Consider the following 24802-nt stretch of genomic DNA (forward strand, 5'->3'; position numbering starts at 1 on the left):
CAACTCCTCAGATTAGGCTGGCAATATTATATTGCCTATAAGAACATCCAATAGTAAATGGTATTACAAATGGTATATAGAGAGTTCTATAATTCCTATAATAACTACAACCTAAAACTACATACCTGGGAATATTGAAGACTCCTGTTAAAAGGAACCACAAGCTTTCATATGTTCTCATGTTCTGAGCAAGGAACTTCAACGTTAGCTTTTTTTACATGGCACATATTGCACTTTTACTTTCTTATCCAACACTGTGTTTTTGTATTATTTTAAACCAAATTGAACATGTTTCATTATTTATTTGAGACTAAATTGATTTTATTGATTTATTATATTAATTAAGTTAAAATAAGTGTTCATTCAGTGTTGTCGTAATTGTCATTATTACAAATGTATAAATAAAAATCAGCCGATTTAATCGGTATCGGCTTTTTTTGGTCCTCCAATTATCGGTATCGGCATTGAAAAATCATAGTCGGTCGACCTCTACTCAAGACATAAGTATTGTCTCTCGAATTGATACCTCTCGAGAACCTACCGAAAATGTGCCTTTGCTATTGTCCATGTGAAACTGACTTCAGTTTCCTCCTCCCCTCCTCACACTCTGACTAGTTCTGTCACTCTCTCATATTCCTCTCTACTGTCAGTCTTTCTCTCTTTGTCCAAAATTCCACACTCTGACTGTCTAGTTCCTCTCATTTTAATATGAACATGAAGGTAATGGCTCCCTCTGTGTCTGAGTCTCTGTTTGGATGCTTTACTGTATTTCCCTCTACTTTTTGTCTTCTAAATTGAACACTTGAAAAGGCAGCCATTGCATCGACATGATGAAAAATGGCTCAGCTCCACATCCATTCCAATCGCTCTATTGTGGGTAATCGGTGTCAGGGAGTGGTGTTCTGACTAAGTGTGACTGAATCTCTCTCTCCCCAGTAGAGAGAGCTACTGGGCTTGTTGGAAATGGAATCTCCACCCCCCCTCCCCTCCTCAGACAGCCCAGCTCAACCCAGACCATGCAGACATCATGACAGCTTTATACCCATGCTTCCCTGAGTGCTCTCAGCCCTTGTCTTTCCTCCCTCTCCCTGGCCCTGCACTGACTGTGCTAGCCAGGTTGTCCCCCCAACCCCCGTATTCGTCTCTGCCCCTGTCCCCGGCCCCTGTCTCTGTCCCCGGCCCCTGTCTCTGTCCCCGGCCCCTGTCTCTGTCCCCGGCCCCTGTCTCTGTCCCCGGCCCCTGTCTCTGACCCCGGCCCCTGTCTCTGTCCCCCGGCCCCTGTCACTGTCCCCCGCCCCTGTCTCTGTCCCCGGCCCCTGTCTCTGTCCCCGGCCCCTGTCTCTGTCCCCGGCCCCTGTCTCTGTCCCCGGCCCCTGTCTCTGTCCCCGGCCCCTGTCTCTGTCCCCGGCCCCTGTCTCTGTCCCCGGCCCCTGTCTCTGTCCCCGGCCCCTGTCCCTGTCTTGCCCCAGTCTCCGTCTCTCCCCTTGCACTGCACTACAGACAATACATATACATTGAACAGACAAGTCTTGGCTCACAGATAAGCTAGTAGTATGACCTTGCCTCCGTTGAGCACAACACACCCCTAGAGTGAGGAGGGGAGAGCCCAGTCGTCTCTCCCAGCGCCCTCCATCCCTCCCCTAGGTAGAATGGTATGTGACAGCAGGGCAATGGGGGCTGGGCTGGCACTGCCATGTAGTCTCTAGTCTCTCTCTCTCTCCCTCTTTCTCTCTCGCACTCATTCTCTCTCACACACACACACACACACACACACACACACACACACACAGCACTGTGCCGACGTCAGCACTTTACACCCAGCACGGAGAGACGGACAGACAGACAGGCAGGCAGGCGGAGAGATTCAGGCCGCAGCCTTGTAGCAGCAGCAGTGTGTGTGCATGCTATGACGACTACCAGTCAGGGAGAATTTGAGTTCAGAAAAAGTAAAACAACAAGTACAGTAGAAGGGCCTGGTTAGTGCAGATTAGGCTCAGACTAAAGAGGGATTGAGGTGGAAGAAAGGCCCCCCCTGACAAGGGAATCTGTTGTTATGACCTGTCAGTCCTCTCCATTGCTCTACTTTTGACCAGGCCCCATTGGTCTCTGGTCAAAAGTAGTGCACTAGGAAGGGAATAGTGTGCCATTTGGGACTCAGACAGGGTTAATGATTATAACAAAGAGAGGGGGCTCTGGTTAGCCAATAGAGAGAAGGGAGGGGGACCCGCTGCTGGTAAGCCATAGGGCTCTGGTCAAAATAGAGCTGGGCTGTATACCGTATTTCACTATATAACGGCATTGATGTTTGTTTGTTTTTACAAAAAACGGCTCGTTTTTATAGTTTACTCTGTTTGATACTTGAGATGTCTTTCTCCCTCTCCTCGTGCTGTATGTCACTTCCCCTACACCAAACCCTGCCCCCTGTCATGCAAGGAGAGAGCAGTTGCTCTTGAGTCACTTTCTTGCCGTTCACACTGCAGTCTAGCGTTCTATAACAACATTAGTTTGTTTATCTTACTGTCTGCAAATTACTGTCTGCTAGTTTCTTTTCTTAGCAAGCTGTGGCTAAAATAAATTGTTATCCCCTGATGCTAATTGCTAGTTAGCTGGCTAACGTTAGCTTCTTAATGAACTAAGACGTAGATGACTAATGCAGCCTGGGACCCGTTCTGGTGCAGGCCTAGCATGTTATTTGTGCAACGGTATCTTCAAAATCAGAGAGGAATAGGTGAAGCATGAATACGTAATATCAAAACTTGTACAAAATGTTGTTTTTTTAAAAGTTTGATTGAACAGTATAAAACAATTTGGATGGAGAAAGACTCATTGAAATCACTTAGAATGTATGTGTTGCCACACTGGGGGCAATGAACTACTCATAAAGCATATTTGGAAGTTTTACTGTTCAAAAACATAAAATATCTTTACAAATGTGAAAATATTGTGATATATGTTGGCCATATCGCCCAGCCCTAGGTCAAAAGTAGTGCACCTTTTGGGGAATAGGGTACCATTTGGGGACTACTTTGTTATGACGGGGCGGCAGTGTAGCCTAGTGGTTAGAGCATTGGACTTGTAACCGAAAGGTTGCAAGTTCAAATCCCCGAGCTGACAAGGTTCAAAATCTGTCGTTCTGCCCCTGAACAGGCAGTTAACCCACTGTTCCTAGGCTGTCATTGAAAATAAGAATTTGTTCTTAACTGACTTGCCTAGTAAAATAAAGGTAAAATAAATTGTTGTGCATTATGTGAAACAACACTGATAGAGGGGGAGACAAAGATGGAATCATTATTGCTCTGAGTGGTAGATTCATGTACAAGGGGCATAAGCAACTGTTAGCGTAGAACAAGCATAGTCGAGTAAACGGGTACATTTCTATATTTTCTGTGTCCTCTGTATCTATTATATCCCCAGCTAGTGTTGCCCAAATGACTCTCCCCTGTCTTAGCTACACATCAGTCCTCAGCCCCTTTCCCCTCCGCCCATCTCTGCCCCTGTCTCTGTCCTCAGCCCGTCTCCATTTCTCCCCGTCCCGTTTCTGCCCTCAGCCCATCTCTCCCCTCAGCCCCTGTCTGTGACCCCGTCTCTGTCCTCAGCCCATCTCCGTCTCTCCCCTCAGCCCCTGTCTGTGACCCTGTCTCTGTCCTCAACCCATCTCCATTTTTCCCCTCAGCCCCTGTCTGTGACCCTGTCTCTGTCCTCAGCCCATCTCCGTCTCTCCCCTTAGCCCCTGTCTGTGACCCCATCTCTGTCCTCAGCCAATCTCCATTTTTCTCCTTAGCCTGTCTCATCCCCCATCTCTGTCCTCAGCTGCTCTCTCTGTCCTCAGCCCCGGTCTCTGTCTCTGCAGTGATGTGGATCCTTAGAATGAGCATATTTATTTTTATTTTTCCTTTATTTAACCAGGCAAGTCAGTTAAGAACAAATTCTTATTTTCAATGACGGCCTAGGAACAATGGGTTAACTGCCTGTTCAGGGGCATAACGACAGATTTGTACCTTGTCAGCTCGGGGGTTTGAACTTGCAACCTTCCAGTTACTTGTCCAACGCTCTAACCACTAGGCTACCCTGCCGCCCCATATAACAGGTAAAAAAGACTAAACTGATCTTAGACCAGCACTCCTGCTCTTTAAAAATTCATGAATACAGGCCTTCAGGACAGGAGCCCCTGGTGTCATTCAGTTGAACAGCTAGTCTAAAGGAAACCTAGTCTGGTTAAAACCAGACTGAACACTGTGTTTACCAGGCTAGACGAACATTGCCTGCCTGGCCTGCCTGCCTGCCTGCACAAAGAACTGTCTGTTTGCCCTGCTATCTGTTTGCCCTGCTATCTGTTTGCCCTGCTATCTGTTTGCCCTGCTATCTGTTTGCCCTGCTATCTGTTTGCCCTGCTATCTGTTTGCCCTGCTATCTGTCTGTTTTGTTTTTCTGTCTTTGTCCTTGAGACCTACTGAAAACACTAAGAGCACTTATTTAAAACAACCCTCCAGACTCACAACCCTCCAGACTCATTGTCCTTCACTGCATGGCCTTGATTTGATTGGAAGGTCAGAGTGTTGTGTGTTTCATAAACAGTTCTATGCTTTACTGAGTCAAAGGCTGTTCTCGTCTCAGGTGGGGAGCAGTGGAGGTTACATGTACCTGTAGGCCCACTTCTCAGAACCTGGTGTGTGTTCGTGCGTGGGTGCCACCAGGGTTGCACATTTTGGGGAATATTCAGGTGGAAACTTTCCATGGGAATTAATGAGAATAAATGGGAATTAACAGGAATATATGCAAATTAATATTAATACCAATTAAATGTTGATGTTTATTGCATTGGATATATTTACATATCATATGGAGACAAACATAAACCTTTTACCTTATCACAAGTAGACATAATTGCAAATTATTAAATCATTCCAATAGGAATAAAAAAATACATTTACTTACGAATTGAACTGTAATTAAATGAGTTGACTCTTCACATGGGATGATTTCCCTGAACAACAAAAGGGAATATTGAATGATCCCCAATGATCCATCGCATCTCTCAAAAAACGTTTTTAACATACATCTGTAAAATAATAGTCCAGAAACGAAATCCTTGGTTGTCTTCCTCTCAGACTTCCATGTCTTCTCCCTGGACCTCCTCAATGTCTACCTCTTGAACATCAGACTCTAAGACCTCATCTTCACTGTCACTTTCCAACCTTGTTGAGGACGGCTTGCTGTCAGGCTCAAAAAGCCTCACATTTTCCCGGGTGGCCACCAGTTTTTCAGCCATTGTATTGGTCAGCCTGTTGTGTGCTTTGGCGCGTGTGTGTTCCCAAACAAGGACCTGTTGCGCTCTGAGGCGGCTGATGGTGGTGGGATTTGGCGGATGATTGAGGCAACAGGGGAAAGAGCCTCAGATGCACAAAGTATCTTCCACCAGGTGGCTGAAAAGACATGTTGGCACGACTGCCATATTGCATCTTCATCCCAAAGCCCTTGCTTGGAAGTCGACTTCGCCAGACTGCCCAGAACCTTGTCCTCATCCAGGCCAAGGTGGCGAGACGACATAGGCCTCGTTGATCTCTGCACCAGACAGGATGCTGCGGTGTGTATGGGCTTCAGGCAGAAGTCTTTACGCTTTTTGATGTATTTTAGAACTGCAGTTTACTCTGCTTGGAGCAACTCCTCATTGTTTTAATGCTTCTGGTATTTTTGCAAATGACATAAGTGATCACTGTGCTATTGCCTGTGTGAGAGATGGTAAAATTCCTAAGAAATCTCCACGTGGTTTACGAAAAGAAACTGGAAGCGGTTTGATGTTCAAGGTTTTTTACATGATGTGTCTAGCATTGAATGGAATAGAATGGAATTAATCCCTGATGTTGAACTAGCCTTTTCTTACGTCCATAACACATTCCAGGATGTATGCAATAGGCATGCCTTTTAAAAAAAATCAGGATTAAGGGCAGCAAGAACCCTTGGTTTACTAAGGAACTTACAAAAATCATAAAGGAACGAAATGCTATGTGGGCTAAAGCAAGAGGGACAGGTTTGGCAGATGATTGGATGGCTTTTAAACGTCTTCGAAATTTGGGTGTGGCTATGATCTGTAAATTGAAAGCAGACCACTACCTGAAATCTACTTCACATAATTTAAATAATCCATCCAAATTTTGGCAAGTCGTGAAGGGTTTGGAGTACAAAAAAGATCCACCGCTTCCCAAACAATTGTTGGTAGACACACAGATTGTAACTGAGAGAACCTCCATTCAGAAAGCCTTGAACTAGCATTTTTTTTATGCAGGCAGTTTATTTGAAAAGGTCAAAGGTATAACTGAGCCCCCTATGAATTTACCTGACACCCCTGTGCACTCCTTTACCAGGTTCTCCTTTTCATCCTGGCCCTGATGAACTAGACCTCTGCTTCCTACACCTAGCTGCAGACATCATTGCTCCCCCTTAACATGTATTTTTAACCTCATGCTTGATATAAAGTAAATCCCCAAGTTCTGGAAATCTGCTTTTGTACTGCCTCTCCTGAAAGGTGGAGATCCTTCGCTACTTGACAACTATCGACCCGTATCAAAATTGTCTGTACTGTCAAAGGTACTGGAGTCCTTTAGTTAGCAGGCAGCTAAAGGCCTACTTCCAAGAAAACAACATCTTAAATGGAATGCAATCAACACTGTTTCAGCAACATTGAAGGTTTTAAATTACATCCACTGTGCTCTTGATAAGAAATTACATTGTGTGTCTGTCTTTATTGATTTGTCACAGGCTTTTGACACCGTGGACCATGCTGTGTTAGTGCAAAGGTTAAAATGTTGTGGAATTACTGGTCATGCTCTAGATTGTGTACGATTTGATAGGTAATTTAGAAACCAATGTGTAAATGCGGATGGTTGTAAATCTGAGTCCGTAGAGGTGTGCTCAGGTGTTCCGCAGAGTTCTATTTTGGGCCCACTGTTGTTCATTTTGTATATCAGCAACATTAGAGATCTTATTGAAACAGGGGATGTTCATTTTTATGCAGATGATGCTCTTTATTCAAGTGGTAGTAGTTTATCTTTAGATTTTGAAAATGCCCAAAGAGCATTTAATATCATATAACAGAATCTGTATGATTTTAAAAACTGGTTCTAATTTTGGTTATAACAAAATGCATGCTATTTTCAAATGCCAGGTATGTTACTAATCATATCATTGCTACATTGGCTGGACATACTATAGAGCAAGTTAAAGTGTACAAATATTTGGGTGTGTGGGTTGATGATAAGCTTCACTGTTCATGTAGAGAACTTGATAAGGAAACTCAAGCTGAAAATAGGTTTTTATTACCGGCATCTTGGCTTGTTTTTCTTTTGAGGCCAGGAAGGAGCTGGAACGATGTACATTACTGGTGGTTTTAGATTTTAGTGATTGATGTATATGTATGTATATATATGTATATGTAGGCCTCAGCCACTACCCTGAGAGCACTTGATTCAGTGTATCATGGAGCCCTCGGGTTCATTACAAATCAAAAACATTGATCTCTACAGCGCTGTTGGCTGGTCGTCATTGACCTTGCGTAGGCTTAAACACGGGTATACACTGATTTTATAAAATGCCATTTGATCTCTGTTCTTTTTTTTTTGTCAGGTCGGTAGATAAATATTAATTACAGTCCCATTCTCATTTGCTTCTAACAGTATCTAAAATTAGAACTGGTCATGGTAGAAATAGTTTTAGTTACTTAGCTCCGTGGTTCTGGAATTCTCTACTGAACATTTAAAAATTTGATGATCTAGTTTCGTTGGTGGAGTTTAAACACTTGATCGATGTATATATCATAGAAGAGTGTGATTGTCTTTAGGACAGCTGTTTTTAGTCAAGGCTTTGTTTTTAATGTAAAATGTTTTTGTTGTATTGTATGTGTGTTTATAGTTTTGTTTAATGTTGTGTTAGTGAATGTAAGTTGTTTTGTCTGAAACGTTGTTCCCCCTGCTGCTATTGGACCAGGTCTCTCTTAGAAAAGAGATGTTATCTCAATGAGAAAAACCTGTATAAATAAAGGTAACAAAACTAAACAAATGGGCAGGGCAGTATGGATTTCTTCTCTTACATCTGCAAGCAGAGTCTGAACATCAGACAGGATGGCATTGTCCCCCTCAATCCGTGCAATGGCTACTGCTATGGCCATTTGGAGAGACTCCTTCCCCTCCAGGAGACAGTCACATGATGACAACACCACCCCAACGGGTGATGCTGGGCAGCTTCAATGCGCTGCTCTTATTCTTCTCACTTTGTTTGGTGAGGTAGATTGCTGCTATAACTTGATGACCCTTCACATACCTAACCATTTCCTTGACTCTCTCTTGTAGAGTGTATCCATTGTTTTCAGTGCCATGAAGTCCTTGAGGAGCAGATTCGATGCATGAGCAGCACCGCCAATGGGTGGGATGTGAGGGTAGGACTCCTCCACTTTAGACCAATCAGCTTTCATTTTCGCAGTATGTCGGTCACCAGTGCAAATACCTTCTGTGGTACAAGATCATTGATTGCTGCCTTCAGCTCATCTGCAGTGAAGAGACCGGTGTGTCTGATGTCCCTTGTCTGTGCTCTTGTAGAATACTGGTTGAGGGGTGGAGATGATGTAGTTCGTTATTCCTTGCCCACGAACATTCGACCACCCATCAGAGATGATTGCAATAGTCTGCTTTCTCTATGATTTGCTTGACCTTCACTTGAACTCTGTTGAACTCTGCATCCAACAAATTAGTAGATAAAGCATGTCTGGTTGGAGGGGTGTATGCTGGGCAAAGAACATTCAGAAATGTCTTCTAATCCACATTGTCTGTGAGTATCAGAGGTGAACCAGTTGCATACACAGCTCGAACAAGACATTCATCAGCATTTCTCTGACTTAGTTCCTCCATTGAGTCAAAATAACTTCTGATAGGGCGGCAGGTAGCCTAGTGGTTAGAGCGTTGGGCCATTAACCAAAAGGTTGCTCGACCGAATCCCTGTGCTGCCCAGGTAAATATCTGTCGTTCTGCGGCTGAACAAGGCACTTAACGCACTGTTCCTAGGCCGTCATTGAAAATAAGAATTTGTTCTTCACTGACTTGCCTAGTTAAATAAAGGTTAAATATATATATTTTTTAAAGAATTCCAGGAGGACCATGAGCTGTTGCTATCGATAGGGTGCCTGATTCATCATTTTCACCTCGCATACAGTTGAAGTCAGAAGTTTACATCCACTTAGGTTGGAGTCATTAAAACTCGTTTTTCAACCACTCCACAAATGTCTTGTTAATAAACAATAGTTTTGGCAAGTCGGTTAGGACATAAACTTTGCATGACATATTCCAGTCTGTGCTAGCAAAACACTCCTGCACAGTTGAAGTTGGAGGTTTACATACACATATCCAGATGGCATTGAGGAGTACACCACATCAGTCACTGGCTTCATAAATAAGTGCATCGATGACGTCGTCCCCACTGTGACTGTACGTACATACCCCAACCAGAAGCCATGGATTACAGGCAACATCCGCACTGAGTTAAAGGGTAGAGCTGCCACTTTCAAGGAGCGGGACTCTAACCCGGAAGCTTATAAGAAATCCCGCTATGCCCTCCGACGAACCATCAAACAGGCAAAGCGTCAATACAGGACTAAGATCGAATCGTACTAGACCGGCCCGGGCTTGTCGGATGTGGCAGGGCCTGCAAACTATTACAGACGACAAAGGGAAGCACAGCCGCGAGCTACCCAGTGACACGAGCCTACCAGACGAGCTAAATTACTTCTATGCTCGATCTAAGGCAAGTAACACGGAAACATCAGCTTTTCGGGACGACTGTGTGATCACACTGTCCATAGCCAATGTGAGTAAGAGCTTTAAACAGGTCAACATTCACTAGGCCGCAGGACCTAGACGGATTACCAGGACTTGTACTCCAAGCATGCGTTGACCAACTGGCAAGTGTCTTCACTGACATTTTCAACCTGTCCTTGACTGAGTCTGTATGACTGCACGGCCAGGCACGACTACAACACCATCATTAAGTTTGCCGATGACAACAGTGGTAGGCCTGATAACGACAATGACGAGACGGCCTATAGGGAGGTCAGAGACCTGTTGTCCTGGCACCATGTGGTGCCAGGACAACAACCTCTCCCTTAACGTGATCAAGACAAAGGAGATGATTGGGACTACAGGAAAAGGAGGATCGAGCGCTCCCCCATTCTCATTGACGGGGCTGTACTGGAACAGGTTGAGAGCTTCAAGTTCCTTGGTGTCCACATGACCAACAAACTAACATGGTCTAAGCATACCATGACAGTCGTGAAGAGGGCACGACAAAACCTATTCCCCCCTCAGGAGACTGAAAAGATTTGGCATGGGTCCTCAGATCCTCAAAAGTTCTACAGCTGCACCATCGAGAGCATCCTGACGGGTTGCATCACTGCCTGGTATGGCAACTGCTCAGCCTCCGACCGCAAGGCCCTACAGAGGGTAGTGTGTACGGCCCAGTACATCACTGGGGCCAAGCTTCCTGCCAGCCAGGGCCTCTATACCAGGTGGTGTCAGGAAGGCCCTAAAAATGATCAGACTCCAGCCACCCTAGTCATAGACTGTTCTCTATGCTACCGCATGGCAAGTGGTATTAGAGCGCCACAAGTCTAGGTCCAAAAGGCTTATAAACAGACCATTTGCATTGTCCCCCCCCCCTATTTTACACTGCTGCTACTCTGTTTATTTTCTATGCATAGTTACTTTAATAACTCTACCTACAACTACATATTATCTCGACTAACTGGTGCCCCCGCACATTGGCTCTGTGCCGGTACCCCCTGTATATAGCCTCGCTATTGTTATTTTACTGCTTCTCTTTAATTATTACTTTTTAATTTATTTTTAGGTATTTTTCATAACTGCATTGTCAGTTAAGAGCTTGTGAGTAAGCATTTCACTGTAAGGTTGTGTTCTGTTGTATTCGGCAACATGTGCCAAATAAAATTGTTTTTGATTTGACTAAATGCTGTGCTTTCCAGGCTTGACTAACACTGCTTGCCTGCCTGGCTGTCTGCACACTGAGTTATCTGTTTCTTTCTGTGTCTGTCTCTGTCTGCCCTGCTGTCTTTCTTTCTGTCTGTCTATATTTGTCCTACAGACCTACTGATAACCCTAAGAGCACTTATCTAAATCCAACCCTCCAGACTCTCTAACTTGCACTCTCCTTCACTGGCCCTGGTTTGATTAGGTCAGAGCATTGTGTTTCTATGAACAGTTGTAGACTTTACCACAGATGGGAACAATGAGAGAGATATTTCACTGGCTGTATTAATGTGAAGCTTCCCCTTCACGTCTCCACTCACTGCCAAAAATAGGAGTGAGAGGAAGTCCACTGGCCGGCAGTGAGAGAAAATGAAACGAGATGGATTTTGGGTGACATTCTGCACATTTTCTGATCCCTGAAACGTTTGATTTCAATACGGTTTTCTGTTCCCAAAACTATAATCGGTTATGTCCAGAGTGGACATTTTTTTGTGGACTTTACCCTTTGCACACAAAAAAACAAAACAAAAATCACGTTGTTTAGGAGTGCAAAAGCGAATTGAGTTATTGCTCACGCGCACTTCAGAGGAGGCGTTCCCTAACGGAAATATGCAGATACATGCTAGAATGCGCCAATAGGATCTCACTAGCTCGTGCTTGGCTCTGCCCTCCTTACTGGCAACTATGACTCATTTGTTCCCGTTGGAAATGACTGTCGTCTATCTGGGTTTAGTTATACAAATCTTTGACTGTACTAACTGGGTCAAAGGCTGTTCTTGTCTACGCAGACCCCTCATGATGAGTTACGATTTCTGTTGGGGCCCCAACCCCATCAGTTGCCCATCCCTGACCTAACCCCATGGGAAGCAGCAGTAGACCGATAACGAGCTAACCCTCTTATGGGAGCTAAGGAGCTCTCCTCTGAGTGAGCTGATCATGTTTTTGGTGTGTTTTTAATGGGCTTGGGCCATGAGAACTAAAGGCACTAATAGGTTTGGCTATGAGAAAAGGTACTGGGGCTCTAACTAGCTTGGAGAAAGACACTGTCATGATTTTGGGCAAGGAGAGGAAGAGAAGCAATGGACCCTGCATTGGGGGTTGGCTGGAAATACGGCAGTTTCGGTTTGGGATGTGACGGGGGGAAGCTATTGTTGTGCCCTTTTGTATGTTGTGTAAATTGATACTGTATGTTTTATGGTTGTGTTGTTGTGAAAGAAGGGGTTTTGTGTGTGTAGTTTTACTCACATTCTAGTGTGTGTGCACACGCACACTGCGCCACAGGATTCCTGGGGCTTGTGCATCTCTCTCACTGAGCCATCCCTAGTGGGTTGATTACAGAACAACGCTGTACAGAACCAAACTGTATCCTGCGCAGCCCGAGGGGCACTGTACACAACGTTATCCTGTAACCTGTCATCCATGAGTCATGCTGCCATATCTCCTAGCAGAGAGGAGGGAGAAAACGCGCGCACACAACGATTCGAAGGGAGAAGAGGGAATGACTAGGAGGAAAGAGAAAGTATACCGTGAAGGGGCAGAGAGGGAGTACACAGAGTAAAAAAGGGCTGTTATCGTGATAGCACAGATGTTCCAAAGTTCACTCCAGACAAGCTCTCTTTCTCTCTCTTTTTCTCTCTCTCAGCTCTCTTTTTGCTCTCCTGCTCTCTCTCTCCTCTTGCTTTCTGCTGATTCAGAGCTGTGGTTCTTGGAGTCCCCTAGTGGCTGGTTGTGGTACTGACCTGAGAACCTGCCATACATACTACATACTGCAGCCTGGTGTGATCTCATCTCGCCAGCTCTGCCACATTAACATGGACCATGCTCTTTCAGAGCAGTCTGAGGCTGTGGCCCAAATGGCACCCGCTTCCCTAAATAGTGCACTACATTGAACAGGGCCTTTGATACAACCCTATGGGCTCTGGTCAAACGTAGCGCACGATACAGGGGGTAGGGTGCCGTTTGGGACACAGCCTAAATGGTAGTGCTGCTACCCACCATTATTGCATTAGCCATAATTGATGGATGCTGTATTAAATGTCGTCTGGGTTTGGTGTGCGGACAGCCAATCCCTGCAGCTACCTCCCCTGACTTATCCAATGCTGACAGTTCCCTGTTCTCTTTGCTGTGATTGGTGCAGAGTGCCCACCTGGCGGTGATGGATGCCCTGATGTCGGTGGGCGCCATGGAGACTGTGAGCGCAGTGAGGATGTCCGGTGCGGCGACAGGGGAAGAGCTTCTGGGTGGAGTGGGAGGAGCCAGCTGGGAGAACACCCTGCTCCACTGGGTGAATGGGGTGAGGACAAGGACAGGGAGGACTTTCTCTTTCTCTCTGTCTCGCCGAGTCATGATTTCATAACCCAATTTATATCGGAGTACAAAATATACAGACTTATAACGTGTGGCTTTCCACCATCCCATCCCCCCCATCCCCAGTTGAATCAGAGGCTGAGAGAGCAAACAGAGGGTGCACAGGGTGACCCGTCTCAGGACAGCACAGAGCCACAGCCTGTCCAGCCTTCTGTAAGTATTACACTACACCTGTACTACACAGGAACTGTGTCCAAAATGGCATCCTATTCCTTATATAGTGCATCTGTATAGAGCCCTATGGGCCCTGGTCAAAAGTAGTCCACTATGTATGATATATGGTGCCATTGAGGAAGCATGCAGTATTTATGTCAACAGCACTCACATTATGAAACACATTGTGTAACACGTATACATTAATCTCATGGATTACATGCTATTAAAACACTCTGACGTAAACATTTCCTGTGAACAAGCATGTTTTATACAGCGTGTGCATGTAAGATATTTCTACTTTATCGTGACAGTGTATAGTCTCCTACGCACACACTTTACATGCAATCTCCCTAGTAATCTGGTGCTTGTGCAGGTAACTACCAAAATAAAGGAGACCACGAGCCGCTGAAACGGCTTCAAAGCGCCTTGGCATAGATCCTAGAAGTTTGGAGGGATGTGAGACTTCTTCCACGAGAAATTCCATCATGTGTTTTTTGTTGTTGATGTTGGTGGAAAACGCTGTCTCAGGCACCGCTCCAGAATCTCCCATAAGTGTTCAACTGGGTTGAGATCTGGTGACTCACACACACACACACACACACACACACACACACACAACCCTTTAAACCCCCTAGTCTCCTTTTGAGACTCCTCTTTCAAAGTCACTTAGATGTCTTGTAGCCATGATAAGCCAAAATAATGGGCAACTGGGCATTTTTCTACATGACCCTAAGCATGATGGGATGTTTTAGTGGCTTAATTAACTCAGGAACCACACCTGTGTGGAAGCGCCTGCTTTCGTGTCCCTCGTTTAAGTGTTTCATTTAATTTTGCAGTTACCAGTATCTCAACATAATGCTTACTGGTTGTATAATTGTTTTATATATATATATATATATATATATATATATATATATATATATATATACCCTCTTCAAAACTGTCTTTTTCCTCTTAACTGTCCTATTAAAGTAGCCTTAATACATATAGTATCCTCTCCTCTCCACCTGTCTTCTCCTTCCCTGCTTTCCTCTTTCTCTGTCCTCTTTCCTCCTCTCTGACAGTGTCCCACTCGCTGGTACTGGAAACTTGTCCCTGTAAGTTCCTCCTCTTTCTTCTCCTCTTTTGCATCATTCCTTATCTTTCTCTCCGTCTTCATATTCTCTATTCTCGCTCTTATTAGATTTTTGAATGAGAGGTCTGTTCTGTTTTTCTCTCCCTGCCTCTCCCCCTGTTGGTACAATATAAGAATGCAGGCATACTGATTCACTGCTCTGCACTAGGCCTATCCGCTGTACATTTCCCTGGGCTGATGTCACAGGGAGGGGTAGGGATGGGCAGGGTATTGTTGTTATTGGACATAAATCACATGTAATCCACTCAGGGCTCTGGAAATGTGAGAGAAAAAAAAATGTTTCTGCTAGAAACCAGTCCGTCTGGTCGTCTCTGTCTTAAAACGGACCATGTGACGTTTTTTGTTGTTTGTTTCTAGCCACTAGCCAGTCATTGTTTTGAGTCCTATTTGTTGGATTAATTTTAGCCAGGGCCCATAGAGTAAGAAGTAATGAGCTCGTGGTGTAGACCTTTTAATGTGCGGTGAAACATTATGAACTGTGCCAATGCAACCATTCTAACATGGCCGATAGTCATAGCTGTTTGACACTATATACGTTTTCTATCTTATTGGACGGTTGTGTAACATTACACTCTCCTGAACAGACCCCAGGTATTACTTTCTGCTGACAATGTTGATACTGTGCTGGCTGTGTTCAGTCGTTGTCTAAAACCTGAAGTCTCAACCTGAATAGTTTACCTGCGTCAGGTTGGGTTAAATATCTTCCTCCGACGAGACTCTCTCTCCTGGCCTACTTTCCACTGACAAAGCCCTCGCTGTCTCTGGACTCTTTCTATGGTTATGTCCAAAATGCCACCCTATTCCCTTTTGAACAGAGCCCTAGTCAAGACTACTGCACTACATAGTCAATAGTAGTGCACTATACAGGGAGTAGGGTGCCAATTGGGACGCAAGCCATTCTCTCTCTCCCCATGGCTTCTGCTGCCTGGTTGGCTGCACCTTTCTCTTCTCCACTTCCATGTCTTGTTATCTGTTCTCTCTCCACTTCCACCCCTTCATTCTCTCTCTCCTCTAGGAGCATGTTGTTATCCGCGAGCCTGATGGGTGTTTGTGTGCACGTGTGTATGTACCATTTTGTGCTGTATGTCCACCTGTGTGTATTTTTTTAAGAACATTGACCTTGAACTCGCAATGAACAGTAAAGCCTGGACATCTCCCCAACTCTCCCGTACTCACTCAATGACATCTCTCTCTCTCTCTCTCTCTCTCTCTCTCTCTCTCTCTCACCCCATCTAAGATCCGCTACAGAAAGGACAAGATGCTGTCTAAACAGAAGCCTACATTTCCGGTGGTGACTGAAGTCAAAGACCTCTCCAACGGTTGTGCCATCGCTGCTGTTGTACACTACTACTGCCCCGGCCTGTTGCAGCTGGAGGGTACGTACATAAAACCACATGATACAAATTAACATGACAGTATTTGATGTGCAACTACAAAAGTAAAACACAGGACTTGCGTATAGTTGTCCAATACAATGCAATATAGGACATGCCTGAGGGTTGTTACAGGTTCCATCTAGGTTTAAACCACACTACCTTTAATACAGTAACCTACTGTATTACTGTGTGCAGTGTATCATTACAGTAACCTACTGTGTGCAGTGTATCATTGTATCATTACACATACTGTACTACCTGTCCTGTGTTAGATGTTTAGACTCAATGGCCTGACTACCTGCTCGTTGTACCGTTCCTGTGTTAAATGGGAGTTGTAATATGGCTTCCCTGTGCTCTAGCCTCTCCAAACTGTACGTGTGACTTTGTCAGCGGGGTTGGGATAAAGTCGAATTCCCGTCGGTCCTCTGCGTATAGTTGGACAATAAAGTGATCCTCGTTTTGTCCTTCAGATGTGTGTATGAAGGAGTCCATGGCGGTGGAAGACAGCCTGTACAACCTGCAGCTGATCCGAGAATTCTGTGACAGCTGTCTGAAGAGCTGCTGCCCCCTAGTGTTGGAGGACCTGCTCTACTCCCCACAGGAGCTCCAGGTATAACCCCCCCCCCCCCAGTAAGGCCCTGTAGGATTTTGCTCCAACCCCAGTTGTAACTAACCAGATTTAATTTAGCTTATTATTAGGCACGCTAGACTAGGGTTGGAGTACAAACCTACAGGGTGGTAGCGCTCCAGACACAGGTTTGGAGAGCTCCGATCTACACATTGTCTTGCCCCCAGAGCCATGTATTTGGAAATGTGTGGCTAAATGTATGTCTCTGCCTAGACTGGAGCGGCAGGTAGCCCAGTGGCAGCAGGTAGCCTAGTGGTTAGAACGTTGGGCCAGTAACCGAAAGGTTGCTAGATCGAATACCCGAGCCGACAAGGTAAAAATGTGTCATTCTGCCCCTGAACAAGGCAGTTAACCCTCTGTTCTCCGGTTGGCCGTCATTGTGAATAAGAATTTGTTCTTAACTAGTTAAATAAATGTTAAATAAAAAAAATATAAAAAGATGGTCTTATACAAAGAGTGTTTGGCCAACTGCCGCTGGTTGCCATACATGTAGTAAAACTATTAAAGCATGTAACTTCATTCATATCCAGGAATGAATTGTTACGGAGATCGAAACTGCATTACAGGGCTCCTTTAACTGTTTCTCTGGTATGTTCAGGTCAACATGATGAGTTTCCTAGCGGAGCTGCTGGGTTGGTTCGAGGTACGGAGGCCGGAGTTTGTTCAGCCACTGAACACCACTGGTAAGTGTTGGGCTTGGCCCTGTTCAGGAGGATGCAATGTTACAAAACGTGCACATAGAAATGTGTCCTATCGAACAGATGTGGTGGTCTGTCAAGTAGAATAGGGAATTATGTCAGCTCTAGTTGTTACATTTCTATCTGCATTATTCGGAGCGTTTCGCCTCACTGAATACACCCCCAGGGCCTATTTGCATAAAGCGACTCTGAGTAAGAGTGCTGTTCTAGGATCAGGTCATCCCCGTCCAAAATAATTGTGATTCTAAAAGGCTAAACTGATCCTAAATCAGCCCTTCTACTTTTGATATGCTTGATACATTCAAGCCCAAGTCTTGTGTGTGCGATTCCTGCGTCGGCCTAAATGGCAGCGTCGACATTTGACTAATGAGACTGTTTGTTTTGTTCCAGATGCTTCTGCACCGCTCAAGCCAACCAGTTTGAGCAATAACAGGTACAGCAGCTCTCGCACTGTCATAATCACAAACATGACTTCATATTTCTATTTCAGTAGTAATCTGTCTCAGGGATGATATCTTTAGAGTGAACGTTTATTGTGAGCGCTCGGGTGAGTGAGTAGATTTCCAATGTATTTATTACCTATGGCAAATCAACTTGAAGCTTCATCTTGACACTTAATCTTGAAACAAGTTTTTGTCCGTATTTCAGCGGCTCACCTTCTATCTTCAAGAAGCCATTCCTGCCCATCTCCTCACCAGTGTCACCAGGGCCTGCGCCAGGTGAGTGCGGGGCAACGCCCATCCCATCATTACGGTCTGTCACAGGTCTGTCCTCTGCAGAACACCCGGGTTCAAATAGTGTTTGTTTTATTTACACTCAAACAACACAATACGTGTAATGCAATGAAACGGATTGCTTGACGAGCTTGCCTGGCCCAATGGAAGCAATGGAATAGTCCCGAAAGTGCAAACTCTGTTCATCTGTGACCGCAGGCAGGCATGCTCAATCAAACGCTCCTCAATGTATTTGAGGGAGAACAGGGACTTAGGTTCACACTCTGGTGAGTCTTTTATAACTGTGTTGTCCGCGTTTGTGTATCAGTGGGTCCCAGTGAAGGTTTTTCTGCCTTTTTTCTGTATTTATTTTTGGTGTTTATCTTTGCATGCCCTGACTAGTGCCTGTGTGTCTTTGTGTGTCTGTGTTGGTGACTGTGTGTGAATGTGTGCAGCGTCTCTGACTCAGTCTGCCTCCATGTCTCATGTAGAGAGAGCTGGGAGAACATGGACCAAGAAGCCTTTCAGGTAGGACCCCATCTCTTCGTCTCTCTCTCTGTTACAACTGAAATATGGAGCCATCTCAGTACAAAGTGTTGGGGTCAATTCTATTTCAATGAAGTCATTTCAGGAAGTAAACGCTCTCTCTCTTCCCGTCTCTCCATCCAGTCGTCCCCTGTCCTCGGCCGTGTCCTTTAGCATTCCCTTTGGCCTGGACAGCGACGTGGACGTCGTGATGGGCGGAGCCATTACCCGCTCGCTCAGCTCTGATAACGTGGCCCCCGGCCATACCATTACCCGCGTGCCCTACACCCCCCCAGAGGACCTTAGTCACCTGCTCAGCAAGCCCCCCGCCCCCCCCGGCTCCCACAGAGGTTCCTGGGCCACCCAGAGCTCCTCCGTGGTGCCCATGCTGCTGAAGGAGAATGGCCTGGGAGAGGGGGACGGGGATGGGGAGCTGCCCACCATCGAGGAGGCCCTGCAGATCATACACAACGAGGACAAGATGGAGCCCCGGCTCCACCCTGACGGGGCGGCCGACGGATTCTTCCTGCACTCTCCCGACGACCCGGCCAGCACCAGACGCAACGGCCGCGCCGCTCACTCCTCCCACCCGCCTAACCCCATAACCCTCAGCTGCTCTGCCCCGTCCCGATCTGGGATGATGTACCACCCCCACCTCCCCATGGGGGGCAAGACGCAGGCACCCAGGGAGCAGGCCTCCTCCACCCCCTTCTCCCGTACCCGACACACCTCGGAGGGCTCGCGGGACGACGACTCGGTGCTGAGGGACGGGAGCGTGGACTCTGACGCCTCTGAGGACCTCCTTCTCCTCCCCAATGCCCAGTCCACCCCTGCCACGCCTGCTGTCCACACCAGAAGCTGTGGAGGGGGAACGGACGCGCCGGACAGTGGCGTGAGGATGACCAGCTTCGCTGAGCGCAAGAAGAAACCGTCGACAGTGGGTGTGTCACCTAATAGCGGCGGTGCCAGCAGCAGTGAACCGGTCGCCCCGGCAGCGACAGCTCCGATGACCAGCTGGGTGGTCCAGCCCCAGAAGTCGACAGAGGAGAGCCCCAGTAAGAGTCCTGGATTGACCACCGAGATGTCCGAGCTGGGAGCCCGGCTGGACGAGAAGAGGAAGGCCATAGAGGCCCAGAAGAAACGGATTGAGGCCATCTTCGCCAAGCACCGCCAGAGACTGGGCAAGAGCGCCTTCCTGCAGCTGAAGAAAGAGCAAGGAGTGGGGGAGAGAGAGGAGGAGGAGGGGGGCCAGGTCAGCACCTCCTCCACAGAGGAGGACCTCAGGGGGCTGACGCTAGAGGAAAGGCTGGCTCGCATGGAGAACGAGGAGCAGCAGGAGGTGCAACAGCAGGAGAAACGGCGCCTCTCACTGGAGCAGGAGGGGAATATAAAACCTTCATCACACCTGGACAACAAGCAGGCCTCCTTACCCAGAAGGGAGAAGGGTGCAGGGGCGGCAGGGCCAGGAGGAGAGCAGGTCGGGGTGGTAGCGCGTCAGCCAGCGCCCTTGGGGGAATACAACAATGCTGTCTCAAAGCTGAACGCGGCGCTAAGCTCCCTGCAGAGCGACATGCAGCGCCTCTCCGAACAACAGAACCAACTCATCAGGAAGAAGCCTGCCGCTCCCGCCGGCAACAAGTCCTGGGTGATCCCGCCCAGTCTCAAATCCTCAGCCCCTCCCCCGACTCGCATGTCCCGCGCGTCCACCCCCGCGACCTCTCCTCCGCCTCATCTTCTCCCTCGTCGTCCCGCCGCAACGCAGCCAGTCCCGCCAGAACATCCAAGTCACCCCAGGTCCAGCGCCGGGCCCAGTCGGTGCCTCCCAAGAGCCCCAAGCACCAGGCCACCCACTACCACCACGCCCGCCCCCAGGACCTCAAAGTCCCGGGCCTGTCGCGCGTCCTCACCCCCCCACAGAATGTGGACACTATCCCCCACCTGCGCCGCGCCTCCCCCTGGCAGTGCCGGGACCAGAACTCCTCCACCTTCAACATCAGCTCTGCCCCCAGCCCTGCCTCAACCCCAATCCCCTCCCCCGCCCCAACCCCCACCCCCCGGGCCCTGTCGTTGGCCCTGGATGACATGTCGGACGCCGGCTCGAACGAGGACCAGAGCATCTTCAGCATCGACCTGGATACCGCCACATCTCAGGCCTCGGGGAGAAAGGAGCATGGGGGTGGTGGGAGCTCGGGGGCGCCCTCCGAGTGCTCGTTTGAGAGTGATGTTCCAGCTGCGGGGGTGTTTAATGGCAAGCGCAGCAGCCTGATCGAGATTTCTCTATCGGCCTTGTGCGGGGACGAGGATGACCTGAGTGTCATGGACGACTCCATGAGCGACGTTACCGAACCCGAGATGAAGGGAGGGGTCGGCTTCTTCTTTAAGGTTAGCCGGACTCTGTGTGTGTTCGTCTGTGTCTGTTTGCCCGTGTATGTGTTGTAAGCCTAACTAATCCTGTACCTGTGTGTGTCCACCATCAGGATGACAAGGTGCGGCCGGAGGACGAGATGGCCCAGAGGAAAGCAGCCCTGATGGAGAAACAGCGGAAGAGGGCGGAGGAGATGAAGAGACGCAGACTGGAGCAGGAGGAGAAGCGAGAGAAAGAGCATGCAATGTGCGTTGCGTTTTCAAGCCACTTACAATACTGCACTGTCCAACAGTCGACTCTCTAGATCCACTAGATGGCGCTGCTTATGTTTTTTGCCCGGGTTACTGCCCAGCACTTTGTGAAAAATGTTGTATAAATAATGTGATTTTTATTTGAATAATTAATTGATTTGATTGATTGGTTCTCCTCCCCTCTCTCTATACCTCTAGCCGACCGGAGTGGTTTAACATCGAGGGCTGGGGAGACAAGTGTGGTGGCAGTGGTGAGGACCGGCCCCGGACCCCCGGTACTCCCCCATCGGAGAGCACGACCCAGCGGAGAGACACCTTCACCAGGCAGGAGTACGAGCGGAGGCAGCAGCTGAAGATCATGGAGGATCTAGACAAGGTGTTGCGGCAGAAGCCCACCACGGTGCGCGGCGTGAAGAAGCAGAGACCCAAGACCATGTTCCGGGACGACTCGGTGCTTTCCCGCAGCCCCGCCAAGGGGTTCATGGGTAAATATAAACTCCCCTCCCATCTCTCCCATTGCTGAGTCAGTCTGGAGGCGTTCCTTGTTGTTGTTTGCAGTCGTGCTGCGCATCTCGGAAGACTGCGATGTCACATTTTAACAACGTTTTCTCTGTTGGTCTCACTCTCTCTCTCACTCACACTAGGCTCCAAACTCAACAAGGTCTATTCCCACTCTACCATGAACCTGTCCTCGATGGCTAACGACACTGGCAACAGCGGGACACTGACCGTCAGGAAATCTCCCAGGTAACTAACTATCAACAAGCTGTATTTTACCGTACTGGTAGCTATGGTAACTGTAACGAGCTGTATTTCCACCGCACATGTAGCTATGGTTAACCATAACTAGTTGTTACCCCCCTCAGGGATCTGTAGCTGCCTGACTATCCCCTCCTCCCATCCTCATTATTGGCCCATTTTTAACTCAAATGTGTAATTCAATGCATGTCTGTTTATGTACCGGTATGTAGATTGTTTTGTTATGCTTCACAACAAATTTCCTTTCCTCTCCATACAGCCGATCTCACTCCCCCTCAAGGCTGATGTCACCGGGACGAATGGCCAATCAGAACGGCGAGAAGGACTGGGAGAATGCCTCCACAGCCTCGTCTCCCGCCTCCATCCCAGAGTACACCGGTACGTTTACCTTTTAACCTTACGTTACAGCTCACTGTTCACCATCACTCGGGGTCCATGACTGTGATATAATCTCTAGTTCACTCTTCCAATATTCCTGTTCCAATAATATCCACACTAGCATTCATCAATAATATTACTTAACCCAGAACTAAAGTCTTGTGTAATTGGCCAGATCTTCGGTTAAGTTCCAGGTCCATTAGCGAACCGGAATGAAGAGCTCTCTCTTTGCAAGTTACAGACCGAGTGTCCCCTACCCGTCCGTATTTTGAAAGATGCTAAGACCTCGTTATCTCACTCATCCCTTTGTATCATGACAGATCGACACTACCATTTATGTTTACGAGAGAGAACTTTATCATGAGTGGAATGCTAGTATGGATATGGGAACAGAACCTATACTGAGAATATGATGTCATCATAAGTACAGTTGAAGTCTGAATTTTACATACACTTAGGTTGGAGTCATTAAAACTTGTTTTTCAACCACTCCACAAATTTCTTGTTAACAAACTATAGTTTTGGCAAGTCGGTTAGGACATCTACTTTGTGCATGACACAAGTCATTTGTCTAACAATTGCTTACAGACAGATTATTTCACTTATAATTCACTGTATTACAATTCCAGTGGGTCAGAAGTTTACATACACTAAGATGACTGTGCCTTTAAACAGCTTGGAAAATTCCAGAAAATCATGTCATGGCTTTAGAAGCTTCTGATGGGCTAATTGACATCATTTGAGTCAATTGGAAGTGTACCTGTGGAGGTATTTCAAGGCCTACCTTCAAACTCAGTGCCTCTTTGCTTGACATCATGGGAAAATAAAAAGAAATCAGCCGAGACCTCAGAAAGAAATTGTAGACCTCCACAAGTCTGGTTCATCCATGGGAGCAATTTCCAAACGCCTGAAAGTACCACGTTTATCTGTGCAAACAATAGTATGCAAGTATAAACATCATGGGACCACGCAGCCGTCATGCCGCTCAGGAAGAAGACGCGTTCTGTCTCCTAGAGATGAACGTGCGAAAAGTGCAAATCAATCCCAGAACAAGAGCAAAGGATCTTGTGAAGATGCTGGAGGAAACGGGTTCAAAAGTATCTATATCCACGTTAAAACAAGTCCTATATCAACATAACCTGAAAGGCTGCTCAGCAAGGACGAAGCCACTGCTCCAAAACCGGCATACAAAAGCCAGACTACGGTTTGCAACTGCACATGGGAACAAAGATCGTACTTTTTGGAGAAATGTCCTCTGGTCCGATGAAACAAAAATAGAACTGTTTGGCCATAATGACCATCGTTATGTTTGGAGGGAAAATGTGGAGGCTTGCAAGCTGGAGAACACCATCCCAACAGTGAAGCACAGGGGTGGCAGCATCATGTTGTGGGGGTGCTTTGCTGAAGGAGGGACTGGTGCACTTCACAAAATAGATGGCTACATGAGAAATTAAAATTATGTGGATATATTGAAGCAGCATCTCAAGACATCAGTCAGGAAGTTAAAGCTTGGTCGCAAATGGGTCTTCCAAATGAACAATGACCCCAAGCATACTTCCAAAGTTCTGGCAAAACGGCTTCAGGACAACAAAGACAAAGTATTGGAGTGGCCATCACAAAGCCCTGACCTCTATCCTATAGAAAATCTGTAGGCAGAACTGAAAAAGCGTGTGCAAGCAAAGAGGCATACAAACCTGACTTAGTTACACCAGCTCTGTTAGGAGGAATGGGCCAAAATCCACCCAACTTGTTGTGGGAAGGTTGTGGAAGGCTACTCAAATGGTTTGACCCAAGTTAAACAATTTAAAGGCAATGCTACCAAATACTAATTGAGTGTATGTAAACTTCTGACCCACTGGGAATGTGATGAAAGAAATAAAAGATGAAAGAAATCTTTCTCTCTAAAAAAAAAAGTGGTGATCCTCACTGACCTAAGATGGGACATTTTTACTAGGATTAAATGTCAGGAATTGTGAAAAGCTGAGTTTAAATGTATTTGGCTACAGTGTATGTGAACTTCCAACTTCAACTGTATCTGTTTGAACTAATCCATCACATATTAACAGAAAGCTCATATGGGAACGTACTTGTTCTTTGATCTATGGCATGCTATTTGTATTGATTTTGTTGATTTGTGTAGATGTGTTGTTTTTGTGTTTGATTTTTTGTTTGTGATATTTGTGTTGGCTTCCAGGGCCCAAGCTGTACAAGGAGCCCAGCTTCAAGTCCAACAAGTTCATCATCCACAACGCCATCTCCCGCTGCTGCCTTGCTGGCAAGGTCAACGAACTGCAGAAAAACAAGATTGTAGAGGTCAGAACTCTATGAATCAACAACTCCACTTTAAACAAATGTGTGCATCCCAAATGGCACCACCATATTCCATTATAGTGCACTACTTTTGACCAGGTTCTATAGGGCACTGCA

At 46.7% G+C, this 24802-nt stretch overlaps 1 protein-coding gene across 1 annotated transcript in view; it reads left to right on the forward strand.

Annotated features, from left to right (window-relative positions):
- Positions 1-24802, forward strand: part of camsap3 (calmodulin regulated spectrin-associated protein family, member 3) — a 52707-nt gene that overhangs the window by 24001 nt on the left and 3904 nt on the right. The window contains 15 exon segments of the mRNA XM_064988708.1: positions 13162-13317; positions 13458-13544; positions 15920-16058; positions 16529-16668; positions 17285-17369; positions 17775-17817; positions 18033-18103; positions 18553-18625; positions 18767-20325; positions 20328-21004; positions 21100-21233; positions 21437-21723; positions 21883-21985; positions 22257-22375; positions 24570-24688. Of these exon segments, the coding sequence (XP_064844780.1) occupies positions 13162-13317; positions 13458-13544; positions 15920-16058; positions 16529-16668; positions 17285-17369; positions 17775-17817; positions 18033-18103; positions 18553-18625; positions 18767-20325; positions 20328-21004; positions 21100-21233; positions 21437-21723; positions 21883-21985; positions 22257-22375; positions 24570-24688 (3792 nt within the window).

Source organism: Oncorhynchus masou, chromosome 15 (assembly GCF_036934945.1).
Source record: "Oncorhynchus masou masou isolate Uvic2021 chromosome 15, UVic_Omas_1.1, whole genome shotgun sequence".
Taxonomy (NCBI): domain Eukaryota; kingdom Metazoa; phylum Chordata; class Actinopteri; order Salmoniformes; family Salmonidae; genus Oncorhynchus; species Oncorhynchus masou.